Source organism: Molothrus ater, chromosome 5 (assembly GCF_012460135.2).
Source record: "Molothrus ater isolate BHLD 08-10-18 breed brown headed cowbird chromosome 5, BPBGC_Mater_1.1, whole genome shotgun sequence".
In the NCBI taxonomy this organism is placed as follows: Eukaryota; Metazoa; Chordata; class Aves; order Passeriformes; family Icteridae; genus Molothrus; species Molothrus ater.
The window spans coordinates 61,894,494-61,917,582 of record NC_050482.2 but is presented as its reverse complement, the minus strand read 5'-3'; the positions used below and the strand labels follow the sequence as shown (position 1 = coordinate 61,917,582).

At 44.1% G+C, this 23,089-nt stretch overlaps 1 protein-coding gene across 1 annotated transcript in view; it reads right to left on the bottom strand.

Annotated features, from left to right (window-relative positions):
- The window catches only part of TMTC1 (transmembrane O-mannosyltransferase targeting cadherins 1), a 141,291-nt gene that overhangs the window by 28,262 nt on the left and 89,940 nt on the right, over window positions 1-23,089 (bottom strand). Inside the window, 2 exon segments of the mRNA XM_036400630.2 lie at window positions 13,608-13,721; window positions 21,843-22,007. Of these exon segments, the coding sequence (XP_036256523.1) occupies window positions 13,608-13,721; window positions 21,843-22,007 (279 nt within the window).

Genomic DNA, 23,089 nt, shown 5'->3' with positions numbered 1-23,089 from the left:
ATGAGAAATTGTTCAGGGATGCAGCCACGTGTTTTTTAAAAACTTGAATCTTGAACAAAGAACATCTTAGGGCAAATGACCACAGGCTCAGTCTTGTCTCCCATTTCCTCCAAGGGATTTTGACATTGTTTTGGACCAAGAAAAAGGTCTGGGAGTTAAATTTTTCAGCCTTTTTTACCAGATGGCTATGATAAAAGTGTGCACTACTTCTGTCAGTACTCACACATAAAACAGCTCCAGTTTTTGACATGAAGTCACTTGAGTTATGAGTGGGCAAAAGGATTTCAGGCAATTCTTGGAAAGTCAGAAACAGATTAACATTTTACAACCCTAAACCTGATGGTTTTTCTCTCAAACTTTCAGAAATTAATTCTGTTCTTGGCCTTTAGTGCTCCTGTGGCATTTTAGGCCCAGGAGATTTGCTTGCACCAATTTGGAGTGGAATGAAAACTCAAGATTAAAAAAGGGAACGGATTTTACCTTTAAATTGCACAGTTCTGACCAGCAGCTCCATAAAATACACTTCTGAGTTCAGTGCTAAAACCTCTCAACAGCAAATCACAGGATGCAAACACATCTCCCATGTATCCTGGACTCTATTTCTTGTGTTTTACATTTATTCATTACATCTCATTGCCCTTTCCAAGAAATGTAAGTGAAAACCCAGAACCTCAGCAAGCACAAATTACCTGCTTAGCATCTGGCCTGAAGAACTTATGAGATCTGCAATTTTACATGTCTGAACAAAAGTTACCAGAAATTCTGACCCCAGCGAGCTAAGGTGGTGGTGTTGGGCTTTGCTGCTCTTTTTTTTTCTCTCCAGTTATTTTATTTAGAGTATTTCTTTGTTATGGTGGTAGAGCAAGCTGCCACTCAACTGAGTTCAGCAGAACAACCAGGCCTAAGAGAGCATTACCTCTGGTGAGGTAACCAGAGCCAGAGTCCGAGCCCATGACCATCCATGCTGTTACAGAATCATTGAATGTTTTGGGATGTGAAGGACCTTAAAGACCCTCTGTTCCAATGCCCAGCCATTATGGGCAGGGACTCCTTCTACCAGACCAGGTTATTCAAAGCCCCATCCAACGAGGCCATGGACACTTTCAGGAATGGGGCATCCACAGCTTCTGTGCACAATGTGCTCCAGTGCCTCAACATTCTTGCAGTAAAGAATTTCTTCCTAAAATCCCATCTAAACCTTCCCTCTTTCTGTTTATGCTGCTTTCACACCACCCTCAAATAGGTCCCAGGAGTGGTCCAGGCCTGAGCCCAGATCAGGGTTTGGTCCCAAAAGCCAACCTGGACTTGGCCACTGTCTCTCAGAGGATACAAACATTTACTGAATACTTCCAGGTCAATGTATGCCAGTTGACCTCAGGGCTAGAGAATGTGCACCAGATCATTTTTTTATTTATTAATATGGATGTTGAGTAAAGGACTGGCAGCCCTATTTAAACTGCCCTTTGTTCAGGCACACCCACTGCTGTTAGCAACAGTTCACTGGGAATAAAAACACAGCAGAATAGTCTTGTGGCAGGATTTATGCAGGAGCACGAAACTTGACCACAAGCTACCAAATTAAGCAGCAATTACTCAAGAACTTTCAAAATGGTTCTGCAATACTTGCAGATACGCCAAACTTGTTTGCTATTGCTTTTACAATAACAAACTTGATTTCTTATTGTAATGGAGGGAGACACATGTACTTCTCCTGTTTTGAAGTTATCAGGAGATTTGTGCTGCTTATCAAGATTTCTGGAACTGATCTCAATGAATCCTTATATTCAGCTTTAACTTGTTTTGATTTTAAGTTCTCTAATGCAAACATTGTCTCTTCCTCATTCTTCATTCATATGAAAAATGTATTTATTTCTTAGAAGGGTTAGAAACACATACCAAGGCAGGAAGGTCTCCAATTAACCTGGAGTCTCTGTGTGCCACAATAATGGCAATACTCAGAATCCACACTTCATTTTATAAACCATCACTGTGAAGACACTGGGATGCAAGAGATCAATTGTTGGAACACATCTAGCTTGTTTTGCAACTTCTCTTAAGAAACAAAGCTTTTTATCTGGATATATATAGGGCTGTGTTTTCCTTGCCACCACCACTGATAATGGTAACAATCTGCAGGCAATATCCTTCTTGCTATGCATCTGATTAGGTAGAAATTCCTCTAGGCTTCACCTAATCAAATGCAAGTGCTGCATTATTTATGAAAGAAAGCTGAATTTCATTAAACTTATTCTACAAGTAGCAGTTCATGTAAGAAATCAGTTTATCCTTTCCTTTAGAAATCAGAATAATTTTCTTTAAAAATCTACATTCAAGGATAATTATAATAGAAGTCTTGAAACAGCAAAATTATGGGAAAGCAACCTATAAAAGTATATTTTAAAGCAGATGGAGATTTCATTTCTAAAGAGAAGACAAGTGGGTTGTTTCCTTGTTGTAGAATGAATAATTCAAATGATTCCTCCAATGCTGTATCTGCAATTGTCAGAATAAATTTCAGCAGCCTTCCCTTTAACTATTACAGGTATAGACTGCACAAGAACTCCTGTTAGTGATTATCCCCACTTCTTGTAGGTTAGCAAAATTCCCTCTAATATCACGGAACAAAAGCCCTACTGACTTGCACAGTCAAGACATTTCCAGTTTCCTAAGACAAAACCAGGTATAAAACATACAGTCATCAAAATGCTGATGACCATTTATTCTGCTTTTTCATTTATTGCCACTATTACCTGAAACATGAGGGTTTTTGAAAAAAGTTTGAAGGGCTTTGTTTGGCTCCATATCTGAATTACAAGACAATTACAGAAAGAAGAGAAAGGGATGAAATTTGTTGTCATGACTGCAACCTATGATCCACCAGGAATTTTAATTCTTTTAATTCAGATTGAGAGAGACCACTTAAACAACTGGCAAGCTCTGCTCACAGCCCTGCCTGGTCTGGTGCCAGGGGTATTCAGGGGAGGAAGGCATTAGTGTGACAACTACCCACTTGCTCTTAAGAGCATTATGTGGTTTTTGTACAGCCATTGCTGTGTGGATAGCAAGCAGCAGGGGATGGGGCCAGACTAGCATGCAATTAGCCTGGAAAACTACCATGGACAGCAGGGAAAAAGCTGAAATGTCATCTTTCAGCGGTCTGGGCAGGCCGCCACAGCCACTGCACGATGAAAGAGGTTACTGAAAGCAGCCCAGAGACACTTCTCAGAGCTGGGACAGCCCTGACGTGTCACGCGAGGGTGACTCTTCCTGATGCCCCAGCCCTTCATCACTCTCCAAGGGCTGACAATAAGCCTGTTGAAAGCACATTCCCAGTGACTTACAACATGAGTTCTTATAACCATTATAAAACTTGTAAGCAACTCTGGTCATCATCAACCCAACAGCCATGCCATGGCAGCAGCAGCAGAAAGACAAAAAAACTGCCTCTATCATCTTGCATAATATTCAAAGGAAGTCCAAGCATATTAATTTCTTCTATAAATTAAAATAATAAGTGAAAAATAATTTAAAAATAAATTATGCAGTTGGAAATATCTAGTGTGCCTGGTTTTTGTTAACACAACTTTTGATTAAACAATGCATTTAAACTTAGCACTCACATTGAGGCAGCTGTGGTAAGTCAGCCCCCTGTGCTGCAGTACAAAACAGGCTGTGTTACCTCTCTGTGGCAAGAGGAGAGGAGAGCCTGAAGAGCCCTGGGCCACAGCTCTCACCACTCCTCCTCCATACAAGAGGACACTTCCCTGACAGCCACTCTTGGCTCTCCTGGTGCCTGTCCAGCCCTAAACAAAGCTCAGCATCCATGGGGCTCCCTGCAGCCACGTCAAGCACAGGGACTCAGGCCTTAATTACCCAGGCCCAATTACTTGCTGGCAGCATGGCAATTTGCTTTTAAGACACATTTTGCCCATTCCAATATATACTGTAATTATTGGCATTGTTTTGCCAACTAAAGTAAGAATGTTATATGAATAACGTTTCTATCTGTGCCAAGTTTTAATACTGCCCATTTTATATTTACTCCAGCATACGATTTCAAGCCAATTTTCCAATTTTAATATTACATCATACTCATTTTCATGTATTTATGTAAGTTCTCAATAAAGTTCTATGTCAGGTTGAATTAAAACATGATCTGATGTAATTCTGAGACCAGTCATCCTTCTGGGAACAATTCTGCACTGGCAACAACTCAGGTCATGGCCTCATGATGGTGTGGCACCTTGTTTCAAGAGCTGCTCTAGATGATGTGGAGTTGTGGATGGCAGATCCTGTGTCTTCCTCAAAAAGGTTTTCAATTTGCAACATTTTAATTTCTTCCAAGGAAGGAGAGGTGATCCTGGAATATCAAGCAGCAGCCTTTTTTTTTTGAAGAGTTCTAGCAGTTGCATCAATATTTCCTCTAAGGCAACACCCTTCAGCTTGGCAGAAGGTTTGTGGCAGGCTGGTATTTTTTGTATTTAAAAAAGCACCTGGAAATCCTGTTGAAAGTCAGGCAAGTGAGAGATCTAATGCTTTTAGGTTCCTTTGAAAGCCTCAGGCATAATCTCCTTCAGTGAAAGCGTGACAGAGCAGCGAGACTCGCGGCTGTACACAGCACAGCCCGGAGCTGGGAATTACATCACACCCATTTCCACACACTCAGCTGCCAGGGGCTCCTGACACAATGCCAGGCATGAGACAGGGAGTGATGCCATCCCAGCCTGGTGCTGGGGGCTCACAGGGCATCCCTGAGCAGTGCTGTGGGTCCTGCTGTATGGGCCAGCCCAGCTCCTGAGGGAGGGAGGTCCTGTCCAAGAAGTCAGTGAGGGTCATGCCTGACCAGCAGTGCCTCCAGCAGGACCTTGATCTAACCTGGGATCTCCAGAGGCTGAGGTATAAATAGCAAGTGCTGAATCACAGCCAGGGATCAGTGGAAGGAAGTAAGGTCCTGGCTTTATGGCTTTGATGCCTTGTGCAAGCTGACCTAGAACAGAGGCTAGGCACAGCTAAAGAATAAAAAATTTATTAAAAGGCCTCAATGGATACACCTTGGGCAGCACAAGAGCCCAGCCAGAGCTACACCCCAGATGAACCCAAAATGGTCACTAAATTCATGACCAGTCACTTTTATAAGTTCTGATCCATTTGCATATTAGAGTTAATTGTCCAATTATAGCTTCAGCGTATGAAGTCCCATTGTTTTTCTCTCTTCAGTCCACATTGTTTATGCTCTTGGGCCTGAAATTTGGATCATTTGTCCTTGGTCCCCTAGCTAGAGAAGGAATTGTTTTGTTTCCCTACTCTGTGAAGAGAGCTCACCATCCCCCAATATGAGGCTCAGAACTACACACCAAAGCAGCACAGAATCTGAAAAACATAAAAGCTAAAACCTGAGGCATCAGCTTGTCCCGCTGCCCATCAGCCAGGAAGAGCAGCCCACAGGTGCACTGCTACCAGCAAACCCTCTCAGCAGGGTGAGCCTCCCAGGCTGAATTGCAGAGCACCCTGATACTGAGAGAAACCTCTCCAGGACAGAAATGGGAAAAAAAAATAGAGAAGCTGAATAGATTTAATCTGTACATTGACAAAAGCCTCGTGAATTCTTTGAACTTGACATCCATTAAGGAAAAAATACCCTCAACCTACAGCAATATCCAAAAGCATGCCATTCAAATAACCAAGCCAGAAGCACACTAAACAATATTATAATTTATAAATTTTCAAACTTGGGCAGGGGTAGAAGCCTGAGAGTTAGAGTTGAGGAGAAAAAACAGGATTTTAAGTCAAACAATACCACCGCTAAATATAAATAAATAAAATCTCTCCTGCTAAACTTGCATGTTCCCTGAAGTGACGAGGCAACATGAGGTTATCAAACAGGGCTGTCTGCTTGTTCTCTCACATAAAGAATTTATGCAGGATCCACGTAGTCCTGAAAATCCCAGAAATCTCAACACTCCCGAAGCCCAGCAAAGGACTAATAATTCACAACATGCCTGACTTATAGACAGTGTGAACAACACAGGCACCTCCATGGAGCCCACAGAATCTTCAGGGACACCACAGCAAACAAGAGACCATGGTGTGAGCCCTTCAATCAAACCTGGCATGAGGGGGATACAATAACAACATACTCTCACCAAAGCAGATGGGGTGAAATCACCCAGGTGCTAGGGGAAGCTTTACAGCCCCATACTGCACAGTTTTCATCAAAACAAGGACAGCAGGCTAAGAAAAAAGCAGTAGCTGTGGGAATGAGTAATCAACCCTTGGATTTGAGGTTATCATTAGCCAAAAGTGAAAGGTAGACTTGAACACGTGCAAACTACAGTCACAAGCTTCTCTCTGCATACCCCACAGGAGAATCAAAAGAGATCCTCAAAAATAGTCAAAATAGATTTCTTAGTGTCCCAATAAGAAAAAGCATTTTTAATTAGGGACGCATTTTTCATTACGCAGATTTTTTTATCAGTCCCCAATACATAAGAAGGCAGAGCTTTGATGCAGTTCTGAGGAAGGCTATGGAGTTGTCATCCTCAGAGATGATGGGGGCTTTTCTCTAAGATGATGTGTTTGAAAAGCCAGCAAGTCCTTGAAGGGCAGCACAAAAGGACCTGCACCCACAACAAGACACCAGGGTGTAGGAAGGGACCCCACCACCTGTAACCATCAGTGTCCAGGGCTGACACATCCATCTGTCCATCCCAGCAGGCACACCCAGCTCCCGTGGCTCTACATGCACACACACTGTCTCTGCATCATGGTTGCACATATACCAGTTCTGTTTCCAAGTAAATAAAAGCCTGTGCATTGATTGTTATTTTGTCACTAAAAAGCAGAAAAACTGAGCAGAGCTAGAGCAGCCCTCAAAACAGGCAGGGATTAGCACTTTATATAGAACAGGTTCAAAAATAAATTACACTCACTGAAGTAATTTGGTCATTGTCCCATGCAACGTGTTGTAAAGGCCATTAAGTCTCTGATTCAAATTACAAGGCAGCCCTTTCAGCCATCAATTACCACTAAAATACTCAACAATTCTGTCCAGCTTCAGGACAGCCACCATCCCTACCCAATACTTCTTAAGCCCACTGTCAAAGCTCAAATCAGACCACCACAAAGATATTCCCAACTGCTTGGACATGATCCACCTCCAGCCCATAATACCCACTAACACAGAGCATTACCTGAAATCTCTATGAAGATGTTCCAGGCTTGCTCCAAGGGCCTGACCTAAGTAATATCAGAGTGTCAGAAGGGCACTCATAGTTTCAGGAGCAAAAGCAGCCACAGCAAAGCAGCAAATGCACATTTTTTACTCACTATAAAAACAGGCTAACAAATGGTGCTGGTATTTTAATTCTTCCCAGAAATAAATCACAGATGGTATCCAAGGCCACCTGCAGTCCATGCTGAGAGGCATTTTAAAGGCAAATACATTGACACACACACATAAAGTGCTGTAAGAACACAATTTTTTTTACTGCATGGAGAGTGCAATTTAACAGAATTTAAACAACCCCAGATACCGTTGATTTAAGACATATAAAAACCCAGCAGGAAGGTATGTGGGAAAGCTTAGGAAGAAACCTGAGTCTCCCTTACAGCATTAGGGCTTTATTTCTAAAGTGTAGTGAGGTGAAAGAACAGCCTTGCTTTTTTTCTTTCCTACCCATTCCACTGCTGCTATGAACCAATTTTGTTCCCTCAAATGAGAGATACAGATAAGCTGCTTACACTGTTTTCCCTTCTCCACCTAGCCTGTGTTTGACTACTAACCATGATTTCATGATCCTTACTGATGCCACAAAGCAGCATTCCCCATTTCCAGGCTGTATGCAATGCCCTAAGATGTATTACTTGCAAGCTCTGTGAGAGCCAGACCACACAAGCTGCAGGACCAAGTGTTTCCATACTGGTTTCCCTGCCTCCTGGCCCACTCTCTCCTCTCTCTCATGGCTGAACAGCAGAACAGCTCCCTGAACTGCAAAGACAACCAGTCCAAGAGTTCCTACTTCCCTCCCCCAGAAGATGCCACAAGGGGAAATTAAGGTTTCTGCATGGCAGGCTGGTCCCCTTCCTGCTCTGTTTGGTCAGCAGCCTTTGGCAGGGGAAGTCCAAGGGGAGCTTGTGGCTAGGAACCTGTTGATGGACATGTACACACACAGAGGTAACACTGCAGCACTCTCAGGTACACACACCAGTGCATTTATGTAAATAAATCCACAGTATCACACTGCACAAAGTGAACACCTCCTGCAGGACTCTGCACTGTCAGGTATGTTTTAACATCCAGAAGGCAAACATGAATTTTTAGATGATGACCTTTTCCCAGACACAGAAATGTAGCACAGAACTACTATTAGCATGTGTATGCACCCAACTCCAGCAAGGAACTCGGCAACCTCCCTCAGCCCCACCCGCTGATGCTCACACTGACCTGCCTCCCATGGGAAGCACTGCCCTGGAAACAAACACAGAGAGGGATGGCAAGAACAGCTCTGGGAATTAAAATGTTGAATGAGTGCAATTGTAGGAGGTAAGGTGAATCATTTTTCTCCCCTCCATTGTTAAAAGGAGATTGATTTAATTGATAACGAATGTTCACCAATTGGCTTTCAAGGCTCTGCTGTTTTTCTCTCTCTGCATGTCAGCCCACGTGCATTGCTGAAGAGCAATACAACAGTATCAACAGTGACATCAAGCACACAAGGCTGGGGAAGAGCAGGACAAAGGCTTGGTAATTATAAACACAGCAAAAACATCTTCATTAGCACATCAGAGTTGTTCTTCATATTTGTGTGAGGTTGTACGACCTCATATTCTGACTCACAAATGGGAGACAAGCGGTGAGATAAATTTCAGATAAGATCAACCCTGTTTGATCTCCAGGAGCAGAGGTTCTCCAGAATTCCTAACAACAGCCACAAACCTGCAGCAGAAGCAGCAGCAAGAACGTTAAGGCCAGCTTTCAGAATAGCTGTAGTCACATCTCAGATGGACTATTTTTGGCCTTTACTTTCTGAAGGAAAAAACCCCAAGGATCTCCTGGGGTCACTACCATATGTCAGGCAAACCAGTGAAGCAGCCTAATGCAGCAGTGTGTTTTTCTTGTTTTACTGTAGGTAAGCTGAAAGGTTTATAACCCACTGTACAATTGCTGAACACCAGCTGTTTGTCAGGGCTGTTTTATGGGTAACTCATCTCTGAAGGGCTCCACTGCCATTCCCCTTTTAGGAACTGCATATAGGAAGAGCTTTTCCTTCATATAAAGAATTTTTGTTCTTTTCATTTTCCCCATCTGTCAGAACCCAAGATATTCCTCTGGCTGCCCTGGAGGACTTGAGACCCTGGCAGGGGGCTCAGAGACCTTGGCATGGAGTCAAAGACACCTGTGCCTTCGATTTTAACCCATGGAAACAATTACCAACTTTATGTGAGGAGTTACAAGCCACAGGGGTTTGAATAGAATGATAGTGAATTTACCACAGGGTGGAAAAGTAGAATTTGGTGTTTTTAAAATGGGGGTTCAAGAGGCAAGACGGAGGAATCTGGGCGTGTTCTGTCTTTCTCCTTCTCTTTCTTGTCCTCCATCTTCTGCTGTGATGATGGCACTTCTGGATTGGTTTAGAGTAGAGACAGACTGTCTAACATAGGTGATAGGTACTGGAAAATTATTGTAAATAAAGTACACGTAGCTTTTAGGATAAAAACACCGCCCTGAGGGCAGTCAGTGTGCCTCAACCCGACCTGCTGAACAGACCTCAACGGGTCAGAAAGACAATGCATTACATAAGAGCAAATAAACAACCTTGAAAACCAGAGCTGAGGAATCCCAACTTCTTCTTTGGTCTTGGGGCTGGGATAAAGAGACTTTTCTAACACCTCGGGGTCATCCTGGCACCAGAGACTTCATCACCCATATCCAATTCAAACATCATTCTCCATTTTTGCATTTCATTTCAGTGTTCATTTCCCCCACTCCTGGAGAACATAATTAGATTGCACTAATTACCCAAGTCCAGCTAGGTCAGGGTGTTGTGTCACTGGCCTCTGGGCTGGGCTGAGGAATGAGTTTTCTGATGGGCCACCTGCAATGGTGGTTGTTGGGACTGATTCCCAAGTTTGCCTTGGAAACCTGCCCTGCAGTTCCACTGTCAGAGAAAACCCCTTATTCTCCTTCACCACTTTTCTGCCCTGAAGTTAACAGAGATACACCAACATTTGCCAGCAGCAAATCCCACCTGTCTCTGAAAGCAGGAAAGGGAGCAGTGAAAGCATTGGGGATCAACTTTCCCAGGATCTAGTACTAGTTGCTAGAATTTCACTAGGTAACCTGCGTGCACTTCAGCATCCTTTCCCACAGTTACAGCTTGCCAGGAGGAAGGTGCTGCTTTGCTGAGCAGACACATGGCAGCCAGCACTGCTGGCAGAGCAGGAGCTCATGGAAGTGCCTCCTCACCTTGGTGGAGCTGGTGGAATGGCAAATTGCTCACAGTTCAAGCAGCAGCGTGCAGACTGACAAGATCACTTTTTGTTTACTAAACAATGAAACTCATTCACCAGAGATCAAGCAGAGCTGCACTGTCATTTGGCACAAAGCTGGAATAGGGGATGAGCCATCACCCACTGAGGCAGTGCAGCTCTCCCTTTCCTGTCTCCCAGGAGCTCCCAGGCAGCAAGCCGTGTCCTTATCGACTCCAGTTCCTTATTAATTCCCTATTGATCTGCTCACTGAGCACTAGGCAGAAATAATATTTTTATCTTCTGTGCTCTTGGCTGTGCTACCATTGGATTGTGAAGCCTCCTGAGTAGCTTGGGTTTTCTGTAACCTGGGGAGGATGGATCCACCCACACTCATTGGGAGAGCAGGCACTCAGTGAGGGGTACCTGTGGGAAATCATGAAAGCTTGTTGTGAGAATACCTCAGCTGCTGGTCTGCCTACTCCCTGACATGGAAATTTACAGAGTGGTAATTCATCTTTCCAGGTCAAGCCAGTGGCCAAAAATACCCTGAACTACCAAACTCTGCTCAGGATATTACAGCTACTACTTCCTTCTCTCTAATTATGGAGATTGGTCTACAATCAGAGCAGTCTGTGAGGAGCTGGTGCCTGTGAGGATGGGGAAACAGCTCTATAGACACAGCAGCTGCTTTCTGTGATACCTGGGGATGCTCTGGCACTGTATCCACCTGAGGCTGCCTGCCCACACCCAGCAGCTTCTCCACTGCTTCAACACAGCCACCAAATGCAGGCATCCAGCTAACAGAGGCTGCAGGGCTCACACACAAACCCTGGCACTGCAGGAAGGGTCTGACTGTCTGAGGGGAAAACACAGACATTGCAGAATGTAATTCTCAACAGAAGAACACAGTGCACTTTTTACTTACATTGTTCTGTTGCTCATTACACAGACCCCAAATAATTTCCCTGTGCCAGAGGGGGGAAGAAGGAGTAAATATAAGGAAAATGTAAGTGCAGAGATACACTGTGACAAGAACAAGTAGTGCAGCTTCCCAGTGATGGAGACTTCCAAGTCCTGGCCTGCACTTTTGGGTCAAAAAGAGAATGTGCAAGGTGAGTTTCACTTTTCCAAACTGCTAGCTAATGCTGAAATTACTGAAGCAAGTCGAGTGCTAGCACCAGTGAGACACCAAGCACCTAGAGAAGAGCAGGGCTGGCTCTGTGGGGCTCCCAGCCCCAACAAGGCTTCAGATGCTCTATAAACCACCAGCATGAACAGTGCTCTGTAATACAGCGGAGAAAATGTTTGCAATCAGCTCTCAAAACAGACTCTTTCATAATTGAAATACTGCAGAGCAGAAAACAGCATTATAATTACAATAAATGGGTGCTGCTGAGTTAGAGATCTTTTGTCTGCAAATCCCATTTACACAAGCAGAGGCAATGGTGGTAAGAGCAGTTACATTACTCTGTGCACTCCACTGCAGGGCTTGGATAATTTTTGTCAGTCCCTCTTCTTTTTTTTTAACTTGCAATGGGCTTTACTGCTAACTTGGAAGAAGTTCAAAGACTAGATACAGGAACAACTGGAGGACTGCAAAACTTTGTGATGCTGAAAAAAACAGCACCTATCAAGCAGCAGGTTAAGGGAGGAGTTGATCACTCTACAGAAAACAGAATTTTGGTAATGGGATCTTCAGTGTGGCATTGAAAGGTGTAAACAAATTCAATGACTGGAAGCTGATGTCAAACAAATCAGTCTAAAAATAAGGGAGGACATTTTCAACAGCCAATGTAATTAACCTTCAGTACCATTTACTGATGGTTGTGCTGGATTTTCCATTGCTGGAAACTTAAAAAAAATAGAGGGCTTTTCCAAATGACTTCCTAAATGCCCAGCATGGCAAAAGATAACAGGATGTTGCTCAAAAAAGCGAAAAATCACCTTCACCCAGGTTCACTCCCTCCTCAGTGACAATGAACTCCTGAACTCACAGGTCAGCCTGGGTGGGATAGGAGCCCTTGGAGAGCTTTTATCATAACCCTGTCATCTGGCCAAAAGACAAAGCATACATGTAATTTCTGGAGTTTTCTGTCACATCACATGTCAGGAAAGAACATTTCTTCCACCTCCTGGCATGCCCTATGAGCTGAGCTCTGCCCTTGCTGTCCATCAGAGCCACTCTTGACCTTGCATGCCCTTCCCAAACATGCTTCTATTCCTGAAAACACTATCTGTGCACTCCATGCTTGCCACCATGCCATCCCCCCAGCCCTTTTCCTTGCATTCATCCCCCAGAGGGGCTTGTCCTCTCTCCCAGGCCCCAAGAACCAGAGGGGAGAGGTTTGGGGATCTAGGGTGAGCTGCTTGATGCACTGAGCACTGCCTGGGGAGCAGCTGAGCTGCAGGAACAGCAGAGGGAGGAGGAGCAGCAGGGGGAGGGAAGCTGCTCACAGGCAGTGACCCCATCTGTGTGTGAAGGGAGGGTCCTCCACAGGCACCACAGCCACAGGACGTGTCCCAAATTATAGCCCAGCCCTGGGCCCTGATTTACCATTCATCTACAAGCAAGGCAATTCATCCTGCTGCCTCAGCTTCCCCCTGCACAGAACCTCAGCAATGATATCTGCCCTGTTTCTGCACAGGAGCATTTTCAGGATCAATTAGTTTAGCATTCATGCAAAGCTCTGTGGACAGAAGCCTCAACACAAGCAGTAAGCACCATTATTGTTACTGCACTTCAGATGGCTACTGCACTGACATTTTCCAGGCATGCACCATTAACAATTTACAAAGATAAATGGGCCAGGAACCTGAAAATGCATTTAGGACAACTACCTCCAGCTTACCAGCATACATTCAGCTGTGTAAACGACACCTCATCACTCAACGTGTAGCTATGGTAACATTTCTATCTCATGTACTGAAGTGCACACACACACACACACGTGGAGCTGGAGGGAAGCCAGGCTACCTCATTTTATGGCACACAAACCCCAAGCCAGGGAACTTTCCCAGGCTCCCAAAGCCAAGCTGCTCCCATAGAGCCAGGGATGAGGAGCAGCCAACTCACCCCATGCCTGTCAGGAAGGAGAAGGGTTAACAGCAGGAGCCCCCACAGGCCCTGAGAGACTTACTTGAGAGCAGTTTTGTAGTGGTAGATTGCTTCAACGTTACGGCCCTGGTCTTTCAGAAAATTGGCATAGTTGTAGTGCACCTTGGCGTTGTGGGGCAGGGTCTTCACTCCTGAGCTGTGAAGAGGAACAGAAGCAGGACACCGTGAGCAGCCAGGTTACCCCACCTTCCCTGGGTGCACCCTCTTCTGGCAGTCCCTCCCTTCTCCTGAAAAGCTTGCTGGTGATCCCAGCACCTCGTCACCTCCTGTGCATTTGTGCCAGCACAGCTCGTGCTTGAAGTCCCAGCTTGTCCCCTGTGCCAAGTGCCCTAGGCAGACATAAACGTGTGGCAGCAATTCAGCTCATCCTGGTGGCTGTCACTGCAGGCACTTCCAGCAGCAGCACTGCAACGCTCCCTGTGGCCAGAGGCTGCTCTATTCAAAATCTGAATTACTAAACTGAAAAGACCAAAACCTAAACGGTTAATATTTAGAGGGAATGCATACAGTACTTTCTAAAAACAGGGTCCCTGCTTAAACTTGAGTGTCATGAAGCATCTTGATTTAAACCTGGCACTGCAGATACCAGAAAGAGGGTATCTTTTCCATGTGCATCAGCCACTAGATGGAATGCATGGCATACTCCAAGTACCAGCACATGTGCACTGCTTGAGGCTGAGCAGAGTGTGCCCAGGAGGTGAGGGCTAATGGGAACTCTAACCCTTAGGTGGCAAAATAACACTCTGGCATTATGATACATGACTGAGGATGTCTGGCTGAACAGCCACCCCATCCCTCCCCTTTGCCTCCCCTGCCACGTGTAGACTGAACTCAACATTTGGAATTAATAATGAGGGCACAAAGACAAAAGCAAGCATATGCTTATTTGCTTAATTGAGAGCACAGAAAGCAAGGTACACCTTGCACAGCCAGAGGAAATGCTGTTTCAAGGTTAAACAGAGAAAGAAATCACAGGAGCATGTACACTGTGGAAACATTTCCCCTGCAAGAATCCAGAGAAGTCAGTGCTCTGTTTAATGCGGGAATCCTTTCCAGCACATAAACAGGGGCTCTCTGAGGTAATGGGAAATAAGGATGGATGAATCTGTTCATGTAAAAGCAAACAAAGTGCTGTTTCTTGCTCACAAGCAGATTCCTGCCAGCTGATCTCTTTTCTACTCCCAGCATCTACAACCATTCTACCTCAGGTAGGAAAAACAAGGACTAGAAAATTCCCAAGTCTTGTTGCTTTGCCTTGTCTGCCTCTCCCATTTAACTTTAGTTAGCATGGAGGTTAATCATACTGAGACAGGGTCACAGGCAGCCCCTGCTGTGGGGTGCACACCCTCTTGTATGGCAAAAATACACCCAGAGCTGCAGAAACCCTTTGAGGGGGATTTCACTGCAGAACAGCACTGAGGAATGGCAAATATGGTATTCTTTTGGTTATCTGCAGCCAGTGGCATCCAGCATCACTAACACCTACTTGTGAGAGCTTCCAAAGCTTCGCCCACAACTGCCTTGCAGAGTTCAGCTCAACACAGCCACGGTTTGCCTTCTAAAATTAAAAGTACACCTTGCATTTGGCTTCCTAATCATCAGGTATTTCCAAATTACTTACTGGGAGCACTACAGGAATAAGACATTTTGTGACTAATCGCTGAATTAAATCAGTTAATTGATGCTATTCTTAAGAGAATGATTTTCTATATTAGTTTTCACAAAGATATACTGCACCAGCAGCAAGTAATGTGTGACTGCTATGGCTGTGTTAATTTCCATTGGCCTTGGGAGCTATTAACTACACACTTACAACCTCTGGGCATTACTGGAATATTAATTCTTATACAGAGAGGGTTTCATTACATCAGCATCAGTGTTACCGGCACAGACATGGCACTCGAAACTGCTGCTCCCTCCAAGCTACGTGCAAGGAGCTGCTCTGCTACAGCCTCTGCTGAAACAGAGCAGGCTGAGCTAACAGTGAGGAGTACATTACACATGCACCAGCACTTCAGTTCTGATGAGATACAGTTTTAACAGCAAGATACATACGTTTAAGTATTTTAATTCTGGGCTGTTTTCCTTTAAGTAAAATTTATCACTAATTCCGCTGGTTGCATTTATTACAACATCACTAATAAAGCTTCTTGCATCTGTGTGCTTCTGCTGGTGGCAGGGGTGACACAGGAAAGGCAGAAATGGGTTTGGGTTCTTAAGATGCTCTATTCTGCATCACACTGACCTATTTATTCTCCTCACACAGGCAGGGAGGGGAACATTTCATTTTGAAAATGCACATAGCAATGACTGAAACTGCTTGGAGCCTCTGCACTGGGGGAAGCAGCAAACACAGCACTGGATGCAGAGGGGAATTTTCAGGAGAGTTTAGGAGTTAAGACTCCTGCCAACTGGTTCCTGACCAGTCGAGAACACTGCTCATTGACAGAGGAAACAATGATGTCCACAGTGAAAGCCAAGAAGGAAAGGGTGGAGTATAAATAACAAAGCAGAACACAATGTTTTTCCATTTCTGCTTCCCACAAGCTCCCAGTCTCTCATAATTTCAATATAATTTTCCAATGTGCTTTTCCAAACTCTCCTGTTCCCCTGTTGCCCAGCCTGTCACACACATGCCCTTCTGAAAACCTACGGGACCAATCTGGCTCCAGCCAGAAACGAGCCCACTGCCACGGGACGTCACTTCTCCAGAGGATTTCCTTCCCTTCTGACTTCTACGACAGCAGTAAGCAACAGAAATGGAAAATAAACAATAGGCAAACCTTTTTACGTAACACTTCCTCCCCAGGGAAAAACAAAAAGCCTATTAGCCATAAATCAAGGAAATTAAATGCCACTGGTATTTTCCAACCTCAAATACCAGCATCATCCAAACTCCACTTCAGTTGGAAAAAAGCCCTGAGATCCCCTCTCTTGCTTTCCCAAGTGCATGTTCTGCTCTACAAGGTGACTGGGTGCAGGGCTGAGGTTTCATTGATTTTCTGTGATATCCATGTGAAAAGTGCTCAGTTTAGAAGAACATGAGACCACTCCTGCCTCAGCAGGAAACCGATGGCGTCTCCTCTGCTTTGGGAATCATTATCATCAACAAAGATTCTTTACAACAAATTATTCTCTGGATGACACAAACAGCCACCTTCCTTGGCCTCCTACCCTTGTACTGATGTCACAGATACCTGGTTTTGGGCCATATTAAATGTTCCTATAGAAGATGCCCCAAATGCAACGGGACTTGCTCTTTTCAGCCCAGCCAGCTTTCAGAATTAACAAAACAACACAGCAGTAAATGCCACTTTGGGGCTGGAGCAGTTTTTGCAAATTCCTCAAGTCAGCAGACCTGGCTTGGGAAGGGGAGCTGCTGACTAAGAAAGCATCATTTTTGTACAGTTCCTTTGCTGGTTACAACTGGGTTTCCAGGCACTGTCACAACCGCGGGCAGCGCGTGCGAACGCTTTCCAGGAGCAACAGGAAACATGGCAGCTTGACAAGCCTGGAAAGGTCAGGACAGAGGATGCAGAGATCAGCCCACAGCTCTCCCCTCCCTCTCCCGGGCTTTGGACACTGATGCTGACCACAGTTTGAGTCTGACCTTCTGGCCCATGCATTCACTCTAGAGGGCAGTTCCTTAAATAATTAACAAGTGAGTCCTCCCTGATCACCTGCCAACACAGTAAGACAAACTGCTTGGGGCTTCTAGAGATGTCTTGGAATAATATGCCTCAAATATCTCTCTATATATTTGGCTGATGCAGTCTGATACTTGTGGTTTATTTGCTTCTCATTTAGTCCTTGCACACATGCTTGTGCATGTATGTGGAGATGCATCATTTCCTCAGACAGCAGCAGCCTCCCCCACACTGCTGCTTTCAGCCAGCACCCAACCACAAAACTTTGTCCCTGGGCTGAAGACTGAGTGGCCACAGTGGCCCAGAGATGGCAATAGCGTCACACAATGTCAAGATTCTGTCAGTTTTAAGAAAGGGATGGAACGGGGTACAAGCACAAAGCTGGGAACACGCTGAGTATACAAACATCTCCTGGAGCAGCATAGAAAAAGCATATTTAACAGAACAGGCCTGTTAAAGCCAAGGGAATCGAGACAGATCAATCCTGCAGAAACAAGCAAACAGAGGCACAAAAAGTAGAGGTGAAAGAAAAAAAAAAAAACTGAGAGGAGGGAAGAAGTAGTAATTAATTAAAGCAGCAACTGGAGAAAGAAGAATGAGGAACTAGGATTGTGAGTAAAGATTCCCCCAGCACACATTTCTTAAAAAAAATTCAACACACACAGAGAATACCAAGTAGGTTGATTGTATCTCCTTTCCCACATCTATAGATTTGCTCTGTATCCTCCTCCTGTTCTGTCCATTAAAATTTATTGTTGTTTCACATACCTCCATCTACTTCTCCCTCCTCTCCTCATCAGCCTCCTCCTTCTTCCCCACAGGGGAGATCTCTCACTCCTGGAATGACATTATCTTCTTGCTATACTATTCTCCTCTTGCATTTCCTTCCCATCAACAAGGAGGGTCCTACCACATTACAGACTTGTGAGAGATGTGCAACACCTATCAAAGAAGATCTTGAAAGGACAACAAAAAGGCCCATAAGGGTAAACAGCACAGTGAAGACATCTATGAGAAATTAAAACCATTCTTTAAAAAGGAACAGCTACAGAAGGAAAAAGGAAAAGAGCATAAACGTCAGCCAGTTAAACACAAACCATAATTAGGCAGACCAAAAGAGATTTAAAGAAAAACTTGCTAAAGCTATCAAAGCTAATAATGGAATACATCAGATAGAGGAAACCTGCCAAAGATCCCCTAAGGCAAATAAATGATGGAGGTCTAAAAGTAGTGCTTAAGGAAGAAAAGACCACAGCAGAAAAGCTAAATGGATTCTCTGCACCAGTGCTGCTAGAGGGAAACCGAAGGAGCTGCCAGACAGGAGCCTTTCCTCTCAGGGCAAGACCCAAGCACTGTCTCCGACTGAAGTGGCAGTAAAAGAGGCTTTAAAGCAAATCAACACCCAGAACAGTTATGAATCCATTGGGCCTGGTAGAATGCATCCAGAGGAAATCAAACAGGCAGCTATTAGCTGTGGTAGGTAGCCTATAATTTAAATGAGACTGGCACTAGGGGAATGGAAGTTGATGAACATGACTTCATTTGGCTCCAGGGAAGGGATCTTGAGGGGGAAACAGACCAGAAAGTGTGATTTTCACTTCAGGTAATTTGGGGAAAACCATAATAAATCGTAATTCTAGCACATTTCTGGATAACTACAGTCCAACAAATCATTAGCCTTGCATACTGCAGAAAGAAGTTATTTGGGAAGCTCTGTTGGTGTTTTATAGACTCATCGGGTTATTGAAACTATGTTATTGAAACTATGGAAAGCCTTTATAAATACCCAAATATAGCCCAGTCAATCAAAATCACATACACCAATGTTGAGCACCTAAATGCTCAAAAGGGGTTTTTTTAATACAAAATCCCTCACTAAAGACTTCCAATTTCTTCAAGGCATCATGGAGCAAGAGGGGAAGATCCTTTCATGAATCAATACTTAGCTGAAAGACAGCAAGCAAAGAGCATGACTATGTGAACAGTTTTTACAGCTAGGGAAGAGTACAAGCAGGGCTCCCAGGAGACATGCAATGGCACCTGAGCTACTTCAGGTGCTCACAAAAGATCTTGAAAGGGGACCAAACAAGAGGGGACATGTTTGCTGATGACACCAATGTGAATCACACTGCAAGAATTAACTACACCTTGTTGCAGAAGGATCTCACTGTATTTCAATACTGGGGAAAAAGATGGCACAAGAAACAAAGCATCAGTACAGACACAAGCATCAGAGAGTGTGTACACACACACTCTAAATCTGCACACAGATTGATGTCTAAAAACCTGGTGTTTCCAGTCACAGTAGGTGTAATGGAATTTGCATTGAGAATGCTGTGAAATTATCAATCACTGCTTAGGAGAGGTCATAAAAGGCAAGCAGAAAATTAGGAACTAGTATTAGAAGAGAACAAAAGCCAGAAAGCAGTCCTATGTTATTGTGCTGCAAAGATGGTTCTGGCCCCTTTCTCAAAAGGATGGATTGGAGTATGAAAGTATCCAGAGAAGACTGACAAGAGGAATCAGAAATGCAGAACAGCTTCCATTTGTGAGGGGAGTACAAGACCAGCTAACTTCAGTGTGAAAAGGAGATGGCCTTAGGTGAGGCCATGGGGCTTCAAGGCATGGAAGTGCCTTTATCTAAGTGACAAGCTGATGGCTACTCACAACTCATTCAGCACACCAGAACCAGGGGAAACCAACCAGATAATCAGGCAGAAGGCTCACAGAACACAGAGGGAAATCTTAGTGTGCACACTCTGTAATTTAACAACAGAGCCCAGCGCACAGGATGCTGTAGAAGCCAAAACTATAAATAGATTTGAAAAAGCAGTCAGAGACATTATGGAAGAAAAGTCCATCAGTGGCTGTTAAAAGCAAAAATAGCAAGTAACTCCTGACTCAGGAAGTCTTTAAACTGCAGATTACTGCAAGCTGGGAAAGAACTGGAGAGAAGCATTATTGTTGCTGGCCCTGTTCTTACAGTGCTTTTTTCAGCAGCTGCTGCTGATTGCTCTCAGGGGCAGGCCACAATACGAGGTGACCCAGCAGGAATTTAAGAGTTCTGCCATTCCCTCAAAAGCCTGGGGCAGACCTCTCTCCTGGTACTGTCCCCAAAAGTCCTGAGCTGAAGAGGGAAACAGCTCAGGCCAAAGCACTGAGCCCTGAGTACTGCCCTGGGCTACCCCAAGTCCCTCCCTGGAGGTAAAGGTGTGTTAGCTCCAGCTCAGAGCTGCACTGCAGCAGTGGCACCACCTCAGAACTGGAAGTAAACAGTCATCCTGCTTTGAAAGGAGGCTGGAAGGACAAAATTCCATTTATATCCAATTAAGCAGACATAACCTTACCCCTCTCTTCTGCCACAGATCCCATAGCACTCCATATTGTCCCTAGAATGCTCCTTACTAGAAGGCAATGTCCTCCTGTCACCTGCTACAATTTAACATCATCATTCTTAAACCTGGGTGACCATAGCTCTTCACAACACAACACCATATGATGCCTGCAAGTCTGCAGATGGAATTGTCATATTCCCACCTCCCCTTCAGTAAGAGAGTGGTCCAACTTGGAAACCCTCCTACTTTCCTCCAAGTGGCCAGGTTTGGATTGCTGTGTGAGTCCAGCCCTGTCACCACTGCTTGAACAGCAAACAGTGTTTGAGGGAGCCAGCAGGGAGCTGAGATTGGCTCAATGGGTCAGAGTGTGCTGTTAACAGTGCCCAGGTTGTGGGTTTGATCCCAGCCCTCTATGAACCATTCCCTTAAAAGCTGCATTCTATGGTCCTTGTGGGTCCCTTCCAGCTCAGAATATTCCATGAATCATGCAGAGGGGAGAAACCCCAGTTCCAGATTTTTTAAAAAACAGCCCCACTAAGAGAGCTCCAACCACTTCAGCAGTGTTTGCTGAAGACCAAAGGGTACACATAAAAAACAATTTCATACTTTTAGTGCTGCATGAATTAAACTTTGCTCTGGCCAATCAGTTAGGAAATAAAGCTCAACCTGTGTGCAGATCACCTGCGTTTCTGCAATTACTTCACGATTAGACAACTGCTGAAAGCAGCTGGAGGCAAATGCAATACATTTTCTAGCAAAACACAAAATGAAACAGTCTGTTTCAATGCAAGAAAATACATAAATGAGGCTGTTAACAGAGCTGTTTGGCAAAGAGTAATCAAATAAAATGAAATATGGTACATTAAGTTTGGCACTTTGTGGCATTTTATTTTTGTCATTAGAACATTGCTGAAGAAATTTCAATATATTCAGTAGCGTTACTATGGCATTCTGGAGTGCTGCAAAAAACTTTTGCTATGTCTTTAGAAACAAAGGCAAAATGCTATCATTAAATCTACAGAATCAAAGTTATTTAAAAACAGCATGTCTTAAAAATGTGACTGTCAGAACCAAAGTTTGTCCATCAGCATGTAAACTGCTGACACCAGTTTTTGCACAGTTATCACACAACAGAAAGTGCTATTTTATGGTAATAAAAATGTTAATTAGATCAACGCATCAATAGCACAACTTTTTCTAAAGAAAACTATTCCATGTTACAAACTTACTTTAAACAACATAAAAATGCAAGTATTATCCTGTGGCCACTCCTACCTGAAAAGGGATTCTCGTGACAGCCAGATCTCATTCTGTTTCACGGTCTTCCAAGAGAAGAGCAGCAGCAGCAAAGCAAAGAGGGTGGGAACAGTAATTCTCCATTTATTTAGCCACGTAGACAGCTTTTTTAGACCGTGGACAAAAAGGATGCAGTACCCCATACTGTGGGAAAAAAAAAAAAAAAGGAAAGGCAAAATGTACCTAAAGTTATATTTCAAGTGTCTGGTTGATATGCAAGACCATCCACTACTGCATTTATTATACAATTACAGGGAATTTTTGGACTAATGATATTTTCTGGGCTAACAAACTTCAATTCACCAGCAGCTTTCCTCAAGTCACTACACAATTTCCAAATTAATCTAAATGATAGACCCGGATGCCAAAAGTACAGTCACATACATAATATAACCCAGCATAATGGTAGCTTACACCAGCCACAGAAGGCAGCTGCTTTTCTGAACAGCAAGCTAGGAAAGCACCATGTAATAACAGTAATACTGAGCACTACTGGAGCAGTGTGGAAATGACAGGCATTTTAACAGGGGGAAGTCTCCAAACAATCCCAGTGGTGGCTGCTATTAATTCCAGTTTACAAATTGTGAAGCTCAGGCAGGAGACAGAGCTGTAATCAATGCTGCTGCAGGAGCAGGTGACAGAGAGCACCAAAGGGCAGAAGTGCCTCTCTGGGTCTTGCACTTCTACATCAAGGCCAGCCCAGAAGAGCTGAGATGTGCTGGCAGATCTTCTTGCTGCCCTCCCATGAACTGACACACAGTCATCTCCAGCCCCCAGTGCTTCCAGGGCTCTCCATGAATAACTACTGTGGCATTTTCACAGGCCAAATTTGGACTGAAGTCTTACTCTTGAATAAATTTACATCAATTCAGTAATTATTTACCTTAATTCAATGGTTATGTTAATTCCTCCAATGACGTCCCTCTGAGTTGAAAATTCAGCGCTTTTGGTTGCTGTGCTTTGTAATCGCTAATTCTGCTTGTAATTTTTCACAAGGAATTTAAATTTCTATTGCTCAACAAATTGCATTAGCTTATCTAACACACTTCAGGTTACTTAGCACCTGATTTAGTGTTAGACTTAAAGCCTATCTTAGTCCAGGCAGCTCTCCCTGATGAAATAAGGGAGCAGAATGCTCTCGAATAAACTTGGGGCTTCAATAAACAGAAGCATAGCCCTTCCCAAACACTGGTACACCTTGAACCCCAGCTGAATCCACATTTAAA